This window comes from Amphiura filiformis, chromosome 16 (genome assembly GCF_039555335.1).
Source record: "Amphiura filiformis chromosome 16, Afil_fr2py, whole genome shotgun sequence".
NCBI classification, from domain to species: Eukaryota; Metazoa; Echinodermata; class Ophiuroidea; order Amphilepidida; family Amphiuridae; genus Amphiura; species Amphiura filiformis.
In genome coordinates this window covers 44456329-44479639 of record NC_092643.1, presented here as the reverse complement: position 1 = coordinate 44479639, position 23311 = coordinate 44456329, and the positions used below count along the sequence as shown (strand labels likewise).

Here is a 23311-nt window from a genome sequence, read left to right as displayed (position 1 = left end):
TCTGGCAAAAATTTACTGATTTCCGTCACAATGTAAAACACCCCAGTTTTGATATCCGTCACTATGTAATACATCCGACGATATGTTACTATATGAAAATCAGAGTATTAGGATGCAAGCTCGAGAGAATCATTTTTATACATCAGTTGACACAAATAATACATTGGTGTCTTGTCTCGTCTTATGCCAGGCTTCTTAATATATTACATTGTTTTTGGCCACTGACACTTTAGCAGAATTGCTCATGACTGGTACAAATGTAAGATTCATAAACGAAGTTCATGTAGCTGTGTGTGTGGTGTGTGATTATCTCCAAGATCAGATATCTCAAGTGCATTGGTTCAATCCCGACAGGTTCTGAGTTTGTCGCTCTCTAAATTTATTATGGGCCAGTTTCACCTGTGCTCTGTTTTCTATAATATATAAATAAATGAAAACCAATTGATTTTGATATGATCCAGATGAAGCAGAAGGATGAATCCATTGAGAAGCAGAAGCAAGATCTCACTAACCTCCAACAACAACTAAAAGATAAGATGAACACCATCAAGGCAAGCGATGAGACTGTGGAATCTCTAAATAATGATGTGCATAAACTCAAGGCTGATTTGAAAAGTATACGAGCCAAGTTAAAGGAGGCAGAACAGAATGCAGAGAGCTTGAATTCTAGACTAGGACAGTCACAGCAAGAGGTAAGGGAGGACAGTTTTTATGGTCTACTTAGCTCAGCAATGCTTTGCTGTCTTCGATAATGGTTCATGTACGCTAGAGCGTTCGATAGGAACAAGCGAACAGTATCTGAGTTTGCTGATATCTATCGGAGCGTTCAGCAGAGCAGCAGGATTATAAACACGGTCAATGGTAAAACCAAAATCAATTTCCTTTGTGTTCAGTAAGTACATAACGACCCACTCATCAACTACTCAAGTGGTCATTAAATAAGCATGTCTGCGCTCAATAGAATGTAAATAATGTGTGTAAGTTTATGTTTATATAAAGTGGTGTAATTAGGTTTCAAGGGGTTGTTCATTCAAGCATGGTCGTAAAATTGATTTGATCGATATTTTGGTCAATGCGTTGTATCGGAGCAGGGTTGCCAATTGAGCGGAGCCTAACATAGTTTGCTACAGGCTTTAATGGGCTTGGGCTTTGATAAAAGCCAGGTACCTCTCCGATACAATGCGCTATCGAAGACAGCAAAGCATTGCTGAGCTCAGTAGACCATAAAAACTGTCCTCCCTAAGTTAGCTTGATCTGAAATCAATTCTAGTGCTGTCATCGACATGTAATTATGTCGACATGTTGTCGACATCAGGGAGAGTTGCTGATGTCGACATAAAATTTGGATTACAACATTTATCGACATGGTTTATGACACATGGTACATACAAAATAGTGGTAAAATTTGTGATTTTTGGAAAGATGTGGCCATTGTTTATCGTACTCGGCATTTTCGCTAACCTTTATTCATTTCCTGGTTATATTTTTCCATAGAGATTGCGATTTAATAACAGTCAGTCACATTTATGTGGTATATATACGATTGAACTTCATTGATATTCTCAACCGAGTCATTGCTGTACATTTACGTTAAGAAAAAACATGTCAATGACAGCACTACTGAATACTGCAAAGCATAAAATGTTTGTGTGCATGAGAATTTTGGGAATTTCGCAAGTACAGTTGTTTGGCAAAATTTTGGTGCACATGAATTTTTTTCTTCCTATAGGCCTCTAAGGAAATGCACAAATTCAGAAAAATTTGATGTCACAGAAACATTCATTCTCTCCAAAATGTGAAATTCTAATACAGTGGAAATGTCATTTACAGTAATGATGATGAAAATAATGGAAACAATAATGGAGACAATTAATGTCCAAGCCAATTTCAATAGCTTGTCAGGCTAGAAATCCAGTCCCCCTTAACTTCCAGTAGCACTGCTTATGTAATATATAATGCATTGGTATCAAATATCTAGTAGCCTGTCTGGCTTACATGTCAGTGATTTGGGGCCATTTTGTAATCTCCTAAGACGACATTGACAATGATTATAACCATGACTATGAGGCGGAGGAGGAGGATGACTGTGAGGAAAGTACAGATGATGATGTTGACATAGAAATTTATAGACAGATGGCAAGATATGATATGCCTTAGTGATTCTTTCACACCATTGATTGGCAGTAAAATTCTTACATGCAGTTTCAATTCATCCAGTTTCATGATGTTTTCACTTTTGTTTTGCAGTGCTCAAAGTATCAAGAGTTGGGCAGAAGGTTGGAGTCTGACTTGAATGCATACAAGGATGAACATCAGCATACACTAGAGGAGGTAATATCATGGTATATTGGTAGCAGAGATATGCAAATTATTTATTTCAATGTTACAGATCATATTAAAAAATGCTGAATGGGCCACTCCTTTTGAAATCTACACCCCTGTGTCAGAGGTCATATTTTTCATAAGAGGTGTATGTATTTCAACTGGAATAGCCCGATGGTGTACTGTAAAACAATTATTGTAAAAACATAATTATTATATAAATGGACTTCTTGTTAATGATAAAATAAAGTAATAAAGAAAACAATGAACTGCTTATTAAAATCAGGGGCTTATGATGAAAGTGTATCTTCCAAGAGCGTTAAAACACAAGGTATGGGCTATGTTATAATTTGAACATCTCCAGTTCATAGGTCATGGATGTTGGGATCATATATTCATCATTCCTCATTTGGACAATTATCTTTTCAGCATATGTAATGGAGTAAGAATCACCCATGGAGTTATTAAAATTGTTACATTTTCATTGGTATATGAATGATTAAAGTTTAAAACTTTTGATCCAAACACAAGAAAGTAGTCCTATCTTGGAATTTTCAGATGACTCCATCTTTCATCAGCAAGAATGAGGCCTTTTTTGAATTGATCACAGTGTCATAGTTTGTACTTGCCTCTGTCTGAGTCATCTGAAAATTCTGAGGTAGCAATAATTGTTACATTTTCATTGAGTATTATATAACTCATACAAAGTTTCTTGTCATTTGATTGGCCAACTACTATTGATTATTTCTGCTATTTTTAACGGCCAGCTGCAAAAGGACTATTGCACTCCGCGTCCGTGCAATAGTCATTTTTCCATTGCACGGACACGGAACTACCATAGCAACGCTGACAGATGTGCGAGCGTATAGCGTGAGGTTTCCACCTTGACTCGCCAATTATAGGTGGGGGTCTTGCTTCTAAAATAAATATACATTTATATATCTTTTAATTTATTTTGCTTTTCTGGTGATTTATAAAATTAAGTGGAAGCAAGGGAACTTATTTATGAGTTATATAAAACAAATATTTAATGTTTTTATCCGTTCAAAGGAAAGAATAATTATTTCCATTCGGTGAAATATGAACTGTTCCATTTCACCTCATGAAAATATTCTTACCATTGAACTCATAAACATTCAATATTTGTACAACATAAACTAACAGCTTCATATTACATGTTTTGTAATTTCCATTTTCAAGCATCTATCATAGATGCCACTTCTCAGGTTTTTGCCAGCATTTTCTGAATGAAACTGAACAGCATCTCTGATTCATACTTTTCACTACATGTTTCATCTCATTTCATTTATGTTATAAGGTTGATGATAAGGATAGTCAAATCAAAGACCTTAATCTCTCCATACAAGAACTAGAAGATAAACTCACATCAAGTAATGAAGAAATTGTGATACTGAAGCAGCACATTGAGAGACTACAAGCTGATCTGACATTAGTGCGGGAAGAGAAAGGAAAAGCTTTGGAAGAGTCTAGGAGTATTGAAACCGTATTGAAAAACTCTCAGATGAATCTGACATCAACTAATCAGAAACACAGCATGGAGGTTTGTATATTTCTTGATATGTGTGTGGTGTATACTCACATGTATGAAATAAGTATTAAAGGGGTGTGTCCCATTCGACAGCCTTATCCCCCATTTTTTTTCATAAAAACTGAGATTTTGGTATCAGGAATTGGGAAATTCACAAGTTTGTTGTATGAATGTTTTCTCAAACTAGGAATTCCTTTTTTTTTCAATGACATTTGCCCAGTGAATTCCCAAATTTGTCATAAAATGTGACATGGGATGCAGTTAACCCGCCTGTTAATCAACCCCTTCTGCTCTCATAGATATAGCGGCATTTTAGAATTCTGTACATATTAAAGTAGCACTTTAAGGAATTCAGTTGAGAACCCCCGATCAAGAGTATGAGGTGAGAAAAGCAGGTGACCTACTTTGTTGTGGTGTTTAAGTAGTGGTAACTACAACCAGTGGAAACACTGATACCAGCAGGTGTAGGTGACTAAAGTTATGCAATTTAGGATATAGTGGTTAAGTAGATCTTGAGATCCCTGAAATATGATTTGGGAAAAATATTACATGAATCAATCACATTCTGTGTTCTAAATTAATCATACATACTTGTCCCATATAATAAGAACATTCACTTCCTCTCTCAGTACATCAATGACATATGCAAATGTAAGGGAAAATACACATTGTTTCTCATTTCAGAAAGTGTTTCATTTGTACTATGTACACTGTTTGTCATATGAATTCCATGTCGTACATTTAATTTTAGTTAACCCAAAAATACTCATTGCTGCTGTTATATTTTGTTTTCACAAGATTCAACTTTATGAAATAAGTTTAGCATGGTTCTTTAAGTTCTAAACTTGAATTAAAATAATATAAGCAAGTAGTGTGTGGAATGGGCTGTTCCATTTGAAATCCATATACCCCCTATGGAAGACATGACCTTAATCACCCACACAGGAAGTGTAGACTTCAAATGGAGTCACCCATTCAGGCAACCCCATTTGAAATTCACACTCCCTGTGTTGAAGATTAAGGTCATGTCTTCCATACGGGGTGTATGGATGTCACCTGGAATAGCCCAATGCATTAGTAATCCTTGTGAGTCCTTACAAATATTTGAAATTTGCATGCATCATAGCTTCAAAGTGAAAGTGAAAGTCTAGAAAATTCTCAGCATGTATTTTTTTCACATGAAAAATATGATTTTTGGCCTTTACACACCTTTGTGTGGGGTCACCTTAATTATGAACCGCATAATTCTAGTTACAGATTTTCTGATCTAGCAAATGATTGACAGTGTCTTTAAAGAGGCGTTTACTTTGGTAAAAGAGGATTTACATAAATATCAATTCAATTTAGATGATTTGTCAGATTTCCTGATTTACATGTAGTAAATCAAAGATAGTGTCTATAAAAGAATTTACACTGGTAAAAGAGGAATTACGTAAATATCAATTCAATTTTGAATGAAACATGTTTTTCTCTGAACCACAACAGGTTGTCAAATATGAGGATCAAGTTAAGCAGTTGGAAGGTAAATTGACAGGTGCCAAGAAGATAAATAAGGCATTAGAGAAAGAACTGACTAAGAGAGGTGATACTGTCAAGACATTAGAAAATGAACTGAAGATGACACAAGAAACTATCAGAGCAAAGGCAGAAGAGGTGAGTAGTTATACAGACCACAAAATAATTAAGGTACTGGTTATTTTCACCCCTGTTCTAAACAAAAACAGCTCTGTCATGATTAGAACCAGCAGCCAATAGCTGCATCTTTTAGGTCAGATTTAAAACCTCATTCATTGAAATCTGTCGAGAAATAAAGACATGATAATCCCAAATCCCAAGGAAGATGCAAATTCAAAAGTTACAGTTTGCTCCATTGCACGTTTTATTGATTTGTACACAGAGCGTTCTTGAACAAGAGAATTAGTGCCGGGCTTTCCATTGATTAGAACATTAAAATGCAACTTTTGATTTTGTTCCTTGCTTGTGTTTTAGATGACCGGTTCTGTAATTCTCAAGCGATTTATTTAGCGTTGTTATTGGTGTACAAAGGGTACATCCGCCCTGTTTTAGAGTATGCCGCCCCACTTTGGCATTCTGGTCTTACTCATAATCAGGTGGCCCAGCTTGAGAAAATTCAGAGACGTGTTTGCAAATACATCCTTGGTAGAAAGTATACTACCTATGCAGATTCCTTAGCTACCCTTGAACTTCATTCGTTGTCTGAGAGGAGACAAAACATCTGCAAGGAATTTGCCCTGAAAGCAAGCACGTCTGTGAGGTTCTCACACTGGTTTCCACCTAGTAAGTATCACTCCCACATGACTCTTAGAAGACAACCAAAATTTGACTTTTTTAGATGTAGGACCAACAGATTTCAAAAAAGTCCCCTATCATTTCTCACCAACATCCTAAAAGCAATGTAGTTTGTTTTTTCCTGCCAGTCATATTTTGATATTGTTCCAAATTCAGTCAAGTGCAATTATAATTTGTTCTTATTTCTTTGTATGTTTTTTAATGTTTGAGTGTTTTAATTATAAATGTATGTATTTTTCATAATGCTATTTTTAATGTAAATGTCATGCAATTCAGCCGTTGGCTGCTATGTGATTTCTAATAAAATATACAATATACAATATACAATTCAACAAATGAGGTCTTAAATCAGAGCTAAAGGGTACAGGTGGTTTGAATTTTGACATATTTGTCTTTGTTTAGGATATACAGGGGTGAACATAACAGGTACCTTTTGCAGTCTGTATTTGAAGAGCTTAGTTTCAAAACCCCTTACATCCACTTCAGAAATTTTGAGAAAATATTAATAAATCATCAAAAAATAATTGATATAAGGGGATCTGCCACCAAATCAGTTTTTGGCGGGATGCCTGGGTAGGATGAGCATCCCGCCAAAAGCTGCTTTTGTTGCAAACCCTCTTATATCAGTGATTTTTTAGATGATTTTTTGATGTTTTCTCAAAATTGCTCAAGTGGATGTAAGGGGTTTTGAAACTAAGCTCTTCATTTGATGCATTGCAATAAAACCAGGAATATGACCATTTTAATTTGTGAGATTTTGATATAACTTTTAAACATTAGAATTTTTTTGTACCAAATAAGGCCACTGTATACACCATTATCCACTGTCCCGTTTTCTATCACAGTATCACACAATGAAATTGAAATATACTCCATGCGATATACCGCTATCTCAAGGAAAATATTCCTATAGGCCCTACAGCATTATAGCTGAATGCTTTGAAGTCACTGATAACTCAACCTTGATTTAATAGCAGCCAATCAAAATCCCGTAGCACTGCGACATCGCAACAAAGTTGAACAAAATTCTGGGTTTGAGTGTTGATCAGAAGTCCATCATGTGATAAGAATTTTCAGCGCAAAGTTTGTCAAAATCTGGCTCGGATTCCATCACGATTGCAATGTGGAGCATACATCAGGTGATAATTATATTTTTGATGAATTGGCTATTCCAGTTGAAATCCAAACACCCCATATGGAAGACTTGACTTTAATCTTCCACACAAGGGGTGTAAATTTCAAATGGAGTTACCTGAATGAGTGATTTCATTTGAAACCTACAACCCCATTGTGGGAAATAAGGTCATGTTTTCCAAAGTGGGTGGATTTCAACTAGAAAAGCTCATTTGTTCTGGCCCAAGTACTGAATGTCAACAAAATGAGAGTGCATGGATGTGCACACTGTTTTGGGGGACATTTTGCAATGGCACCATTACTCAAGATGCTTTACATATTATGCAATTAATTATTACCATGTATATTAATTATGCCCAACATTGTCAAACTACACTCGGTAGTTTGAATATATATTCAATATCCATATCAAAACCTTAACAAATTTTAAAGATAATTTTGATTTATTGTATCTTTCAGATTAACAGACTTAGTACTACTATTTCCAGTTTGACAGAAGAAGTCAAACATTTACAAGCAGAAGGAAGGCAAACAGAAAATGAAAGAGCACACCTTCAAGGGGAGTTACAGCAGTTAAGGGAAGATCTTGCTGATGCAAGACATCAATACAGAGATTGTGCACAAGAGGTATTTCACTACATAAGGATAACATCAAAACTCGGCCGGCGGTCGACCACCGGTTCCGGGCGGTTCCGTCCGGTTGGAGCAGGTTTCTCTTGTTCTTGACAATGGAACACGGTTCGAACCGGCGGTCGAGTTTTGATTTCATCACTAACTTTCCTCATCTCTTCCTTTTGGACATTTTTAGATGTATTAAAACCAGAATAAAAAAATTGTAATGATACTACTTACAGAGATGATTGTGTACATTTTGAAGAAGAGTCTGCAATATGTACATGTACAATTCTTTATGTCCTTAAAATTCTTCCAATCTTGGAAACATTAGGCCATAAAATATACTGCATCTTGTTGTTTCAATACTGTGTGCAATTTAATTTTTGGGAAGTTTGTGAATTTTTATGAATATTTTTATTCAAATGTTGTATTATACTTGACTTAAATTTTGTGAAATAAACAATTTACACAATTTACAATAACTTTAATATGTGGAACATTCTGTACATTCTGTATTTGTCTTGTTCATTTATTACAAAGCTTGCCCACCATGAAGAAAAGTTGATGCTGATGGAAAATAGTCTTCAATCTACCCAAGAGCAACTTAGCAACAGGGTCACAGAGGTCGTCAGACATGAGCAGTTGAACAAGAGATTACAGGCAGAACTGAAGGCTGCTAAGGAACAGGTAAACATTGCAAAATTATATATTTTTCTGTGCTTTATTCTTTGCTTACATATCCCTTTCACCATTTGTAAGCTTGAAAATCCTGGATGTATTGTTTACAATGTCTTGCATCCTTTTTTAGGTTATGGTTCAATAGATACCCACTAAAAAAGGTTATATTCCAAAATTTCACTTGAAATGGACATTGAATAAGCCAGTAAAGTATAATTACACATATTACAGCATCCCATATATGCCACTGTGTTGTTACTTTGGGCTTTCAACAGCCGTAAAATACAAATTGGACAATATCTTTGTCCAACGACCAAATCTGCAACAAAGTTTATGGGCACAAACATCATGTAGTACTGGGTTACTGATGATATAATAATCTCAAGTTTTTTGGGGTAAGTTGAAGGCTGTAAATCACAAAGTGCATGAGTGTCCCTTTGAGAACAAACTGTCATTTTATTTCAGTTGCCAGCTTAGTGTTATGGCTCCACCAGAGGTATTATGTTTCCTGGTTGTCCGTCCGTCATTCTGTTAAGTGCAATTTCTCGGAACTGATACGGAGTATAGTGATGTGACTTGGTGGAGGGGTGGCAATTGGTGGTCATCAAATTCCACTAGATTTTTGTTGCAAAATGTGCTAATTTGGTAGCTCATTTGCATAAATCTACATTTTTAACATTTTGTTTTATTCAGATTTTGTTATTATTTTTAATAGTCCCCAGCTCCAAGTGAAATTGCCACGGTTAAAAATATATTTGTCAAGGTGGAGGCATTGCGTCCAATGCTTTGCATCAAGAACCGCACAACCCGAGAACTGCAACATTGTAGGTGAATAATAGACAAACTTAGTTTATCCAAAGTTTATGCTGTATATCTTGACAGTTTTCCCATCAGCCACTGCCAATTGCCCATCGGGCATGACAACCATATCCTGTGGATTATATAAACCGTCCATGAGACGCGCGACAAACCGACCCGTCATGGCGCAATATTGTTCTATAATACCGGTCCACGTTGAATCCACCTGTACTAGCCTAGCAACCAGAAAACAGTCTGTTTCCATGTGATAGCAAAACCCTAATGCGCATGGGATGTCCAATTGTTGGATTACACATCCAGATTCTAAGGACATTATTACAATTTTATCCTTATGCAGTATGCTTACAAATCCTCCTGGGTAAACAGCCAATTGATATGGATTGACGGTCGTAGTAAGCTTACTTGCTTCTTTACCAGGATCAGATGGAAGCACATAAATGGCAGAATCGTCAAGGTCTGCTACTAGTATGGTGTCATTATCGGTCACTGCAATTCTGTGTGCTAATGGGGTATGTCCATAACTGCTCAGATTTGCTTTTTCTTCAGTCTCTATCTGTTTTTTGTAAGCGGATCCAAATTCCACTTTTCCGCCATATTTGCCCTGAGCCGAGTAGACTTCCACATGAGATAATCTCGCTACCAGGAACTCACCTTGCATCGTCACAGCAACGTCTTGCGGAGTCTGTGATGTGTTTTTTATGGTCAGTTTAAGATTTCGCTTTTTCTTGCATTTTCCGCTGGGTTTCTTTCGTACTATAGTGACACACTTCTTGCCGGAGTCGGTCACAACTAGGTTATTGTAAGAAGTTGTCGCAATGTGAGATGCATCCTTGAAATTTGACAGCTCGTATTTCAGCTTGAGTTGACATACTCTGAGGTGAATGAGATTACCAGCATGTGTGTTTATGTATGTCTCGGTTGGACATCTCAACATACCTGTAAGAAACAAGAAACCAAAGTATACATTTATTACACAATATGTTGAAGGGAAATTTGTTGGAGTGTATATCAGGACAGCAAAGTTGATAGACATGATTGCATGTGACGTTTTATAGCAGTAAACAATTCAAGTTTCAGAGATCATTGAGAGTGACTAGCTGAAAATGTACTATCGGTATGTGATGTTATACAAATACTAACTGTCGATGAGTGTGATAGTCGAAGTATATATTCTCACAGGCGAGAGGTATGGTGGTCAAGTCTCTGCACAGGCAGGTATGTCCGGAGTTTTTATTCTAGTATATCTGCTTATGCATGCCATGTTACCATTTGTAATTTCATGTTTAATTGTGCTAGTGTGCGATGCATAATTCTTCTTTCCCCTGTATATTGTTATATTAAGAATAACGATTAAGCATCATTAATTTGATCTTGTGCGATAGTTTGTAATTTTTGAATATTTCTATGTCCCAGTGTATGATGTGTAAGCCGCTTCCATTGACCATTACTCAATTTAATTGAATTTGTTTTCTATCGCTCATACATATATTCAAGAATATTTAAGAATAACACCCAAGTTCCACCGTGGATTATTTTATTTTATTTTATCAAAATTTACCCGTTCATGAGGTAATACACTTGCAAATCATGCTAAGGAACAGTTTCTTCCTTGCACTTACGTGACACACATATTCTGTCTGTCATAGGTGCGAAGGCTAGTTACGTATTGCGCAGCATAATTAACATCGTTGGGATGGAAAGAACTATCAAATGGGGGTAGTTGATGGTAAAAATATCAAATGGTTAATAACTAATGAACTGTCTTAATTTATGTGTAGTACAAATGTATGAAAGGGTAGAATACTTTATGTGTTTAGATCCCTCATCATATCAGACCACCATATTTATATTTATGTTAATGTAAATATTTATTTACCTTCCACAGGGTTGAGACACATTGTATCAGTATCAATAGCTAAAACCCGGTTGAGCTCATCCTCAAACCAGTTGATTGTCCGAGTGTAGTCCTTGCTAGGTGTACTCTGAAGCGTACTCCTGGCATTAGTTCCAGAATTACGAATATCTTGAGCAGTCTCTCGCTGGCGTTCCTTCTCAGCTTGAACGGTCTGTATTCGAGCTTGTTCACTTTCTCGGATGCGTTCTCTCAGAATTTTTGCAAGGTCGTCGACCTTTGCTTTTGCTAGCTGAACCTGTTGATCTATAGCTTCGTCTTGAACTGCAAGCAGTCGGTTGATTTCTTCTTCCAGATTATCAAGTTCTTTGATATTGCATTCACATTCTAATGATTTTTCTTCTACTCGGAGTAACTTTTTGCTCATTTGTTCATCCTGGATTTCTCTGATCTCTTTCAGTGCCATAATTGTACAGTTACATGTAACAAACACTAGTTATGTTGAGGAGATGATAAATGGAGTATTGCTTAAAAGCAACTGAAGTCACTAGTGGGGAAAACCTTTGCACATTGCACAATGTTGTGTATTTACACAGATTACAACATGTCATGTCTATTAAAACAAACTTGTATGTAGAAAAACAGGCCAGAGACAAAAAAATATGGGAAGTGTCTGTGGCTTCAGCAGTAGGTACATGTAAATGACTTGAAATTGCTGACTTTTAAATCCATCTCCGACAATAACATCTACAACTCCACCTGTAAGTGTTAACAGTGGGTATGGCAAAGTTCATAATTTGGCAACTTATTTCAGTGTGATATCAGTAATTCCACAATTGTCTTTATCACTACCAGTCAACCAAGTCTCAGTAACTGCTAAAATATCAAGCTGATTTGAAATAATGTAGTCACACAATGATGATTACAGTAGAAATCATTCGTTTGGTTCGTATCTGAGTTCAGACACTAAAGGTGATATAAGGTCTTGTGCTGCCTTGAGTATTATTTTGTATCAGCTTAGCTATTGATGATTTTATTATATATTTTAGTGCACATATTTCTTGTTTGATGGATATCAGCTTTCAACGACCTATTAACCATGTTCACTTCACTGCATTTAGTGCCCTTCTTGAATTACCCATTACAAAGATATCTCATTACATAAAATAATAAAATAATAATAAAATAATAATAAAAACAACAAATTACACAAGGCAGCCTTAGGTTGCATTGCATTTTGCATGGGAACTCGTGTTTGAAGGTGAATTCCAAATAAATAATGCTATCTATAAATACCTGTGAGTTATAGTCCAATAATTTACTTGTGTAAATAATATTTAGTAACAGATAAATTTGCAAAGTAAACAGCTATTATAATTTATTTTTTGTTTGCTTAATAAGAAACTGAGGAGACAGTGGTCTTAATTTTGCTGTCAAACTGGTAAAGTTGAGAAGTACGTGCAGTACACAGATATAGTTAGGGGAAATTGGAAAATGAAATAGTTTACTATGTTTACAGAATTTCAAATATTTACATGGGAGAACAGATTTTATTAAAGTTAGAAGTGTGTAAGTAATTTACCACTTGTTTGAAGTGATATTTTTTATCAGTGTTCAAAGGTCACTTACAGTCACCAACTGATTTTGTATAAATATTTACCTACAATTCTGTGTCAATTCTGCATTCAATGCCATCAAAAAATGATTTGCATATAGACCTCATCCAAAATTTCATATGGTTAATGTAATACAAAATATTTCTTAGCATAACTTGACATACATTTGGTTGATTTGAAAAATTAAAAAACCTGTGAATAGAGGAATCTTTTTGCTACCCTCCCAGTTTTCTTTTTTTTTGAAAATCATTTTTTGTTGGTCAAAAATTATCACATTTTCCAAAAATGATGCTTTCAGAAAAAGTTGCACTTTTCAACTTCCTATACATGTAATGTACAAAAACGTTCTCGATATCAACGTGATCAATGTAAATTGTTAGTTAATTTGTCTTAAATTTTATGTATTCGATTACTCAGTCACCCATGCAATCAACTTTCAGTATAAAACAATGATTCATTGACATGAATTTTGACATGAATGGGATTTTCAGTCGGTGTTTCAAAAATGGTAAAATCATTAGGCTATGGGAGTAAAGATAAGGTTTGCAGTGTGATGCTTATTTCTTTCGCTGGCTAGGAGAGATGAAAAATTTACTTGCAAATTGCAGACTGAAACAGTTGCAAAGATCTATCGCAACGGATCTCTTGAAAAAAGACGTACATGGCAAAGAAGAAATGGCCAACAAAGATTGGAGGTTGGATGTCAGCATTCAGCCAATTAACTGCATGCAGCCAATCTCTTGTGGCCCCATCATGAGTGTTACACCTTTATCCAAGAAAGCCATCATTTTAAATCAAAATGCAAGATGCTTCAACTGACCCAATACAGGTAAATGTTCACCCTTTTGGTCAAATTTATGCGTGGAGAGCTCATTTCTATTTCCTAGTGATTTTATCATTTTGAAACAAAAACTTCAAAGAAAATCTCATTTTACGCCGAAATTAAGTTCAACAAATCTTTGCACTGAATGATGGTTGCATGGGTGCCTGACGGATCAGAGACAGAAAGATGAAGGAAAAACCAAGAATTAAATCAACCTTAACATTAATATCGATAATGTTTTGTACATAATGTGGTAAGGTGCAACTTTTTCTGAAAGCATCATTTTTGGAAAATGTGATTATTTTTGACCACAAATATTGTTTTTGCAAATGAAACAACGTTGGGAGGGTTGAAAAGCGATTCCTCTATTCACTATTTTTAAAATTTTTCAAATCAACAAAATAAATGTCAAGTTATGCAAAGAAATGTTTTGGAATTTTAAGGGGGGAGTTATTTCTTTTGAACCCTGTATGACAACATGATTAGAGTAATAAGTAAGAGGCCCAGATGGATAAAGAAAGAGTCACACAAATATATTATAAGTAACATTTTAATGAGTTGTTTGATCTTTTCAAAACTTTCTTAAAATATTTTTTATTTTTATGGAGATCTACAGGAACTGGTATAAATAGGTTATAATGAATGGGGCAGATATTAGTGATAAAAGGTCCAGGATTTTATACAAGGGGTTCTATTAAAATGAGATGAGAAGCTGTGACTGGTGGTTATGTCCCCAAAATGGGCTGTTTTGTTATTGTTGTTTGCCTTTGTTTGTTTGTTTGTTGTTGTTTTTTTGTTTTTGTTTTTTTGGGTGGAGGTGGATAGATTGTGCTACTTGAGCCCCATCCTGGATCATTATTAGTAGACATTTTTGATATATGCATAAATACTGGGTTTTCCTAAGCACTCAACTGTAACAGCTATGAAGTGAGAGTATAATACAGGGGTGGGAGAGTTCAGCTTTTTAGCTAATTTCAGCTATTTTTATTGCCAAAATTTATGCATTTTCTTTTATTTTCAGCCCATATTTGGCGTTTTTACCCTGATTTTACACTGTTTGTTAGCTATTTTAGTCATTTTCCTCTATTTTTGTCTGAGGCCTCTCACACCCCTGAGGTCTTGTCAAGGTCACCTAGGGTCATCTGAGGTTAAATAAGTTAAAGATTGTTGGATTTTCATAAAATTGGTCAAAATGGATAGCAATGAAAAACGACAAAGAGTAAACTGGATGAAAGCTTTTCCTTTCAGTAAGCAATGGAATATTGTGAGAAATCAGAATCGTAAAACACAAATGAAAGACAAAATTTTACAAGGTTGTTTCAAGGTAAGGTAGTAAAATAAATGACATGAAAATTGTTAATATTTGTGTTGTTGTTTGCTTTCATTGCAGGTACAGCTTCACGAGGAGGAAGCCGAAGACCAACAGAATCTTGTTGAAAGATTGAAAGAGGAGCTAGAGACGGCTCGCGAGGATACAGAGGTGATCCGAGGTGAAGTCAGGAAACTTCAAGATATGAGAGAACAGCTGGAGAGACACCTGGAAGAGACAAGACAACAACAGAGAATGTCTGCAGAACAGGTGAGTAACCTATTGTGGAGGAGGTACCAATTGGATGCTCTTTTAGACATCAGAGACGTTCCAAAGAGACAATCAAAGACAGAATTAAAAAGACTAGTTTGCATCTGACGTCATCTGTCAATTAAACTTGGGCATGGTTTGTTTACAAGTGTCGTGATGATGAGTTGCTGAATGAGGCGGTAAAACAGAGTGCCTTGTGGGTAATTTTGCACCTTCAAATATACAAAATGTCTCAAAAGTTGCGTCTTCATAGTAGGAAACTTTCTTTTCTGAAGGTACCATGTTAACAATGCCTTTTTGCCTCATAAAAAGTATTAATTTCTCGCCATTTTCTGCAATTTCTTTTCTCCAATCGGCACCAGATGAATCATCCTTCCTTTTACACAGGCTTTTACATGCCATTAACCAATCAAGGGTCATAGGGAGTTTGATTGACAGTGATGTTAGATGCAAATTAGTTCTTTTAGTTCTGTCTTTATTCCAGCATATTCACTGGCCTGCTTGAATGTCCTTGTAGTGAATTGTTCATGGAAAGAATCAAAAGATAACATCTGCCCCAGTAATATCCTCTTCTTTGCTTGAAATTGTTATAAACATAGGCTATGGTTTGTATTGAGTCCTTAAATGTTAGTCATAAATGGTCAGCAGATAATGACTGGCTTATACTCAGGGCTGTCAGGTGCAAGGCCTATAAAGGAAAATGAAAAGGAGGAATTCCAAGCCAAGTTGTTTTGTCTTGCTCCAACTACTCCGGCTCCAGAGAAAAGGTTCACTTTAGGCGACAGAAAAAAACCCTTTTCTACGGGTAAACAGACTTGGCAAGTCAGGTCAGTCGGTCGGGATTTTTTTTTAACGGAAGAGGGTAAATGACCCTAAAAAATCACTTGAAGCTTAAAAATCTAAAAAAGTTTTTGAAACATATTTTCAAAATTTTTATCTTGTGTAGGTTAAACGGCACGAGTCAACCATTCAAGATTTAAGAGATGAGATGCAAGCAGAAAGACAGAGGTATAACAACATGACCAAACAGTTACAGGAATGTAAGCTTACCATAGGACAACTAGAGGAGGAAAATGATGGCTACAAGAGAGAAATCAGAGATGGACAAAATCAGGTAATGTTAACATTAATGGCACACAATGTACACAGGTAATTATTGAAGGCCATTATGTGAATTTATCAGTGTCATCAGGGATCTTTCATCATTTTACTTTCTCTTTGGAAATCACTGCTTACGTCCAATAGGTGTCAGGACGTTTCGCCCCACACCAGTACATACCACTACCAGTTCGCCCCAATACACGTACATACCACGACAAGTTCGCCCCAATTGACTCACTGTGTAAACTGTAAAGTGCCGTGAATGCAGTGCATGCGGTCATATGGCCAATCAATACAACTTCCAATTGTTTGCATTTATATTCATGTATTATGGAATAATCAATACGACCTATTCATATAATAATAATTAATACGGTATAGTAAAAATTATATTATTATTATTATTTTCTTATGATAACAATAAAAAATAACTATCATTTTAATATTATTAATAGTACTAGTATATATTAATCATATCTTAATTATTATTATATTATTGAATCACTTTACATTGTGTTGTTTAATTTGTTTATTTACTGTAGGCCTATGTCTTTGTAAACAAATTTGACGGTGTTCTATGAATTTTATGCCATTAAAATGTATGTTTGTATTTTATGAATTTGTCATGTTTTTACAATCCATTGTTCGTAACTAATACAATTTGTATTTTCAGTAGACAGTATGCAGTGCTGTTTTTAAATAAATGTTGAGTATTTGTAACAATTTGGCTGGTGATATATATAAACGTGTAATGCTATGAATTTGTTTAGAAACCCTTGTGATTCAGCCCGAGATTCAGTTGAGCTGACTATGTTTATGTTATGAAAACATTTTATTTTTGATCATGTACTTTTCCATCCATATGGGTTTTTGTTACTTATCTATTTTATCGAGTATGTTTTTACGACCCGAGAATTACGGGCCGTGTTTTGAAATTGTGACGTAGGCCTATATTGGGAGGCACGCGAAGAAGAAAAAGTTGGGATTTTGTTTGCAAAACTGATTAAAGCCCAGTAGGCCTATTAAAGGAGTGTTTCGTAATCCTAGCAATCTCTTTTTATGACATTATTCAGTAGATATCCACGAAAAAAGCCTATTCCCAAAATTTCAGTTGATTCCGATTTTATGCTTATGCGAGTTATGCACGCGATTATGTGTATTACACTGCTCCATAGACAATGCGTTGTAATTTCGTTCTGGTGCACCAGAACGAAATTCAAATTTCACGATATCTTTGCAAAACGAATTAATCTGCAAGAAATATTTTGTACATTATGTAGCCAGAGGTTTCCAGTGATATAAAAATCTCAACTTTTTTTGAGAAACGTGGGGGATGAGGCTGTGGATCCCGAAATGCCCCTTTAATACGATTTCGGTCAAATTTTAATTTGGTTATCCTTTGGCAAAATATTATTAGTAACGAGCTCCTTTACCCACATCCAAAGACCCGTCCTTCTTTTTTTCACGCAAAAGGCAAATTTTTGCTCCCAAGACCATTTTGTGGGAAAAGTCCTATAATTATTATGTTCAGATCTGCAGGCAGCCAAAAGATTTAATGGTGTCTTGCAGTGCATGCAGCATGCGTTTGAACGTACATACATTATTATATATCATCATGCATGGTACTGTATACTTTTAATGTAGGAGTGGGATTTTTGACGCTATAGGCATATAACGTTTAACAATAACACCCCCCCACACCCTGCCCCGCCCACACGCCCCCCCCCCCCACATACTGAAGCTCACCTTCATTCAGCAGTATAAACACACTGAAATACTAGAAGAATTGAGCGGAAATGGAAAATGTCACTTTTAGCACATAAATCTGAATTTGAGTTTTCTTTCTCCAATAATTCAAAATGGAAAATCTTTCCCAAACAATTTTGTTTCTTTGCTTGGTTAGCTATTCTCTATACAACCACACCCGTATACCCCCCACACACCCCCCCACCCCCCCCCCCACACACACACACACAACACACATCGTCATGATCGGTCACCCATATACTCAAACTTGAAATTTGGCGCAGAAATGGAAAATCACTTTGACACTTTGACAAATGTTATTGAAATCTAAAACCAAAGAAAACAACAAGATATTTATTTTAATTTAAGACCAGAGGAAAAAGCTGAACTTCTGGTATGGAAGAATGGAGTTTCCAACATTAAGCCTACTCATGATATTAAATGGTGTCTTATATATTATAGACATTATTATATCTTCATGCATGGTAATGTATCCGGTAATGTATAGGCTACTTTTCATGCAAGAATGGGATTTCTGACGTTGTAGGCATACTAAACCTTTTAAAACAACTATTTTTATACACCCTCCACCCCAAGTTACACAACGCACACCTTCATGAACAGTATTGAACAGAATAAAAGAATTGAGCGCGGTCTTGGAAAATGTTACTTTTGCGCGCATAAATCTGAATGTGTTTTCTTTCCGCTATAATTCGAAATGGAAAATATTTCCCATTTAATTCTTTTACAACATAATATAGGCTAAAGCCACGATTTCTCCATGTTACGAAATTAAAATTCCGTGTTACAAATTGGACGATTTCCGTGATTTTCCGCTTTCCAATAATTATAAAGCACTGAAAATTGAAAACAAACATGTTTTATAAGTGTATTTTGTATTACCCTTTACTGTAGTAGGCCTAGAATTAATGCTAAAATGGGTTGTTTAATGGTTGATTACTGCCAAATAATCACTTTTCTTTGTTTTATTTTGCAAATCAACACAACAGTTAGACATTTGACACAGTTTTTTACAATTTTGTGGCATTTTCAAATTTCCGTGGGCAAACCCCGATTTCCGTGAATTTTTCCGCTTTTCCGTATCACGGAGAAATCGTGGCTTTAATATAGGCCTAATACAATATTTCACACAAGAGATATTCAATTTATTTATTCTCTGAGAACAAACTTTTTCTTCTTCAATTTTGTTTTTACTTTAAAATGTAAAAAAGGGCGATAGCCTATTTAATGTTTAAAATGTCAAAGCTTACATTGAACTCTGCCAAATTAATTATGTTTTTAAGATATTGGAGCTACCATGGGTAAAAAATCCAATTAATGGAACAATTTTGTGTAACGTGTTTAGGTGCTGTGCAATAATTATGAGCCCCCGGGTAAAATTTCCAAACGGCTCACCAAAAATCGCTTGCCCCCCCTCTCGCCCGCCAAAAATCGCTTGTTCTCTCGGCTCGCCAAAATTCTTTACCCCCCCCCTTGAACATGTCAAATTTTTGGGATCCCAATTTGCAAACCTTAAATGGTCTAGATGTATGTTATGAAAGTAGCGAGCAGGACAATTTGCATTGCTTGCTCCCTCTCAGCTTGCCAAAATTGCGGTCATTGGTATTTCGGGGCAAAATTGTGATATAAAATTGGATCGATTGAGCCCATTGGTCGAGCATGGTACCAAGATTTTCAAACGCCGCGGCGCTTACTCAGAACAGCAATTTTGGCACTCTGTCGTGTTCATAACGATATAATCATGATATTCCGGAATAATTATGCCAGCTTATGTATTAGCGTATGATATAAATCAATAAAATAATAAAAATTGTATTAACATCATCGAGTTAAAACATCCCGCCTTAAAATTGTTGGCATATTGAGAGGATTAGGACACATCGTACAGTGTAAGATGTCCCGTGGTGTTTAAATCAATCATAATTAGTCTGTGATTGACAGGCAAGTTGAAGAAATTAAGAACAAAATGAATCATGATAACTGTCAATTACAATGTACAATATATCTGAAACATTATAAAATTATGATTATATAATTAAAATAATAGCATTTCAATTAAAGATATTATAATAATAAGTTATTGTAAAGAGTTGTAACGCGCATATCAAGCTATATGAGGATGAATATATAATTATCTGAGACTAATATTTAAAAATTGTTATATCTTTGATTATTTTAGAACATCACAGTTTAGAATGACCAGAAAACTTTCCTGACAGTTGTTACTATAATAATATTTGGCAAAGAATAACCAAATTAAAATTTGACAGAAATCGTATTAATAGGCCTACTGGACTTTAACCAGTTTTGCAAACAAAATCATTGCATTTTTCTTCTTTGTGGCACTACCTCCGGTCTTAATCAAATTGAGAGCATACTAGGCCTACTTGTCAAGCAATCGATCGTACATCAGTGTGTAAGGCACACGTCAAGCGGCCCGGGACTTGTCAAGCAAGGTACGCCGTCGGTGTGTTCTGGCACTTTTGCGTGCTTTGGTCACGGTACCATTGATTGAACCAGGATTGAACACATATCACACCCGGCGTTTTCAGCGAAGTGGCAGCAAATATCCGCCGCTTACACGCGGTGCAAAAGCGGCAAAAGTCAGTGCACAGCCCGGTGCACAGCACGGAACCCACAAAACATCTCAAAGCTGCTGCTGGCGCTTTGTTTTGCTAGTTGTACGCAAAATTGCCAAATATATTTTTTTTTCAGTCCTTTTAATAGTTTCATTATGTCAAAGAAGATCTTCTCTGATTTAATATGTTTATAGGACTGCAAGTTTTGAAAGTTTTGAACATCTCAAACTTATTTTAACTGAGTTTGAGTCGGTAAAATAAAAATACACAAAACTCGCAAGAGTAAGAGTTTTTGTTGTTTTTATTTTCTTTTATATAATGTTTTGTTTTGCCATATATTATATAAATTATTACACTGGCGATTTATAAGTAATTTACATCATGTTTAACACTACTAGTACTATGCACGCTACGGCAACGTTATACACGGTGAGTCAATTGGGGCGAACTGGTCGTGGTATGTACGTGTATTGGGGCGAACTGGTCGTGGTATGTAATGTGTATTGGGTGAACTTTTTTGGGGCGAATAGGTTTCGGGTGAGACGCCTCGCATTCGGTCCAATATTACATAACAAGTCAATATATGTGAGACGATTAAGGGGAATGAGTCGGATGTCGCTAACATTGATTTTGAGATTTTGGCAAAGAAAGTGTTAAAATTCTTTTGTTTTCTATTGTTTTCAGCGATTGATAAAGTGATGTAACTTCGCAAAGAAAAGTCATATTGACTTAGGGTTTTCAGTTTGTGAAAGCTCTAAATGTCCTCTTGAGAAATATATGTAAAACTCATTTTCGACCAAGGTCGACATGTGACTCACTCCCCTTGATCATGTCACATTATGTTCTTTGCATGAAGTGAATAAATTGACCAGGTGATTGTTAAAAACAATCTGTGCAGGCAGCTCAGTGGGATAAAACCTTTAATCATGTATGGACATAAGTTATATTTAAATTCCAGAGAACCTCTGCTCAAATTTTTCTTCAATTTGTCCTGTCTTAGATTGGTGACAAAGACAACCGCATCATTCAGCTGGAAGATGACCTGTCCAACGTTACCACCAAGCTGAAGATGGTCAAGGAAGATCTTACAGAAAGGGATGGTCAGTTGCAGATGGTCAGAATGAATCTAGAGACTGCCCAGAGGCAGAATGACCACCATAGCCAGGAGATTGAAAGATACGAGGAGAGGCTGGGAAAGATGCAGAGTCAACTGGAACAGAGTCAAGAAGAAAACAGTAGCTATCAGAAAAATGTAAGTGATATGAGATGTTGTGTGTATATATGGGTTAAGAATCAGTGATAAGACCCATGCTATGCTTTTAATTAGGCAAAAAAATGTTTGATTGCCATTCAGTGGGATTCGGGGATGGGTCGGTCGGTTGGAAATTTTTTTTTTTAGTGACTCAATACTTTATAGGCCTGTAGGCAATGAACATTGGTCATGTGGAAAGATACATCAATACTTCACTTCAGACATTCAATATGCAAGATACACCATAGAAATGGATTCAATTAGAATGATTGCATACTTACAGGCATAAGAAAAGCCAAGTTTATTGGAAACGTTGATGAAGGATTGGACTGTTATAAATGTTATAATAAGTTTACAGTAATGATCTTCTTCGTAAGAAAAATGTTGTTGGCCAAATTTAGCTTTGAAATGAAATTTAGATGCATAAAAAGTAATTAAAACTATAACAAAATTTTTTTAAAGGCCTGACCCTGATTTTGTCCAATTTTGGGTCGGTCGGTGGAGGGCAAGCAAACAATTTATTTTGCCTTATGAAGGTGTTGCTGTTTTCACTTTGGAAAATTTACCTTGACCTCACTGGCACTCCCCAATTCATTATTTGCTATGTTATTTTCTTGCGGATACTGCATGTTTGTCTCACCGTAGGTAAGAGACTATGTAATCACTTTTCCGTATGGATGGCTGTAGGGTGTGTCAGTGTTTGCCTGTAAACGAGGACACACACAAGATAACTGCACTTACCTGCAACTGGGGACAATCCTTGATCTCAAACTGCTGCAATATACCTCAAATGCATGCTGAATGCATTTGAGCGATATTTGCTCAAAACCGCGGACCACATGTGTAAAAAATACAGTCAGCAGTTGATGGCTAAAATTCAGTTTTGTATCATAAACAACAACAAATCTGCTATTTTGGTTAGTGGGTCACGGTCACCCGAGGTCATCCAGGGATCATCTGAGGTCAAATTAGTAAAAACTGTTTTTCTCTAAGACTAGCGGTTGCACGTTCCTCAAAGTTGGTGGGTGGGTGCGCATCTTGACACGAGACAGAACAAATTTGTACTGGTTAGTGGGTCAAGGTCATCCAGGGGTCATCTGAATGAGTTAAATAAGAATTAGTTGCTTTGAATTTGATATTTTTGGTTCACTATCCATTGGGCCTGTTTTGTGAGAAAAGTGTCCCTAAAATTGAGATGGAACCAGGGTCCATCTCAGTTTCTGGGCGCCAAACGGCTCCCGTCTCCCACTTGTGTAAACCCTTGGTAGGCCCCTACTTGTTTGTTGTTGACTGCTTTATGTGTGTACGCGCAGCA

General features: G+C 36.0%; 1 protein-coding gene across 1 annotated transcript in view; it reads left to right on the top strand.

Annotated features, from left to right (window-relative positions):
* The window catches only part of LOC140136050 (uncharacterized), a 163705-nt gene that overhangs the window by 114514 nt on the left and 25880 nt on the right, over positions 1–23311 (top strand). The window contains exons 30-38 of the mRNA XM_072157753.1: positions 462–692; positions 2248–2331; positions 3641–3883; positions 5357–5524; positions 7775–7942; positions 8471–8617; positions 15109–15297; positions 16244–16411; positions 21745–21996. Of these exons, the coding sequence (XP_072013854.1) occupies positions 462–692; positions 2248–2331; positions 3641–3883; positions 5357–5524; positions 7775–7942; positions 8471–8617; positions 15109–15297; positions 16244–16411; positions 21745–21996 (1650 nt within the window). The remainder of the gene's footprint in view (positions 1–461; positions 693–2247; positions 2332–3640; positions 3884–5356; positions 5525–7774; positions 7943–8470; positions 8618–15108; positions 15298–16243; positions 16412–21744; positions 21997–23311) is intronic.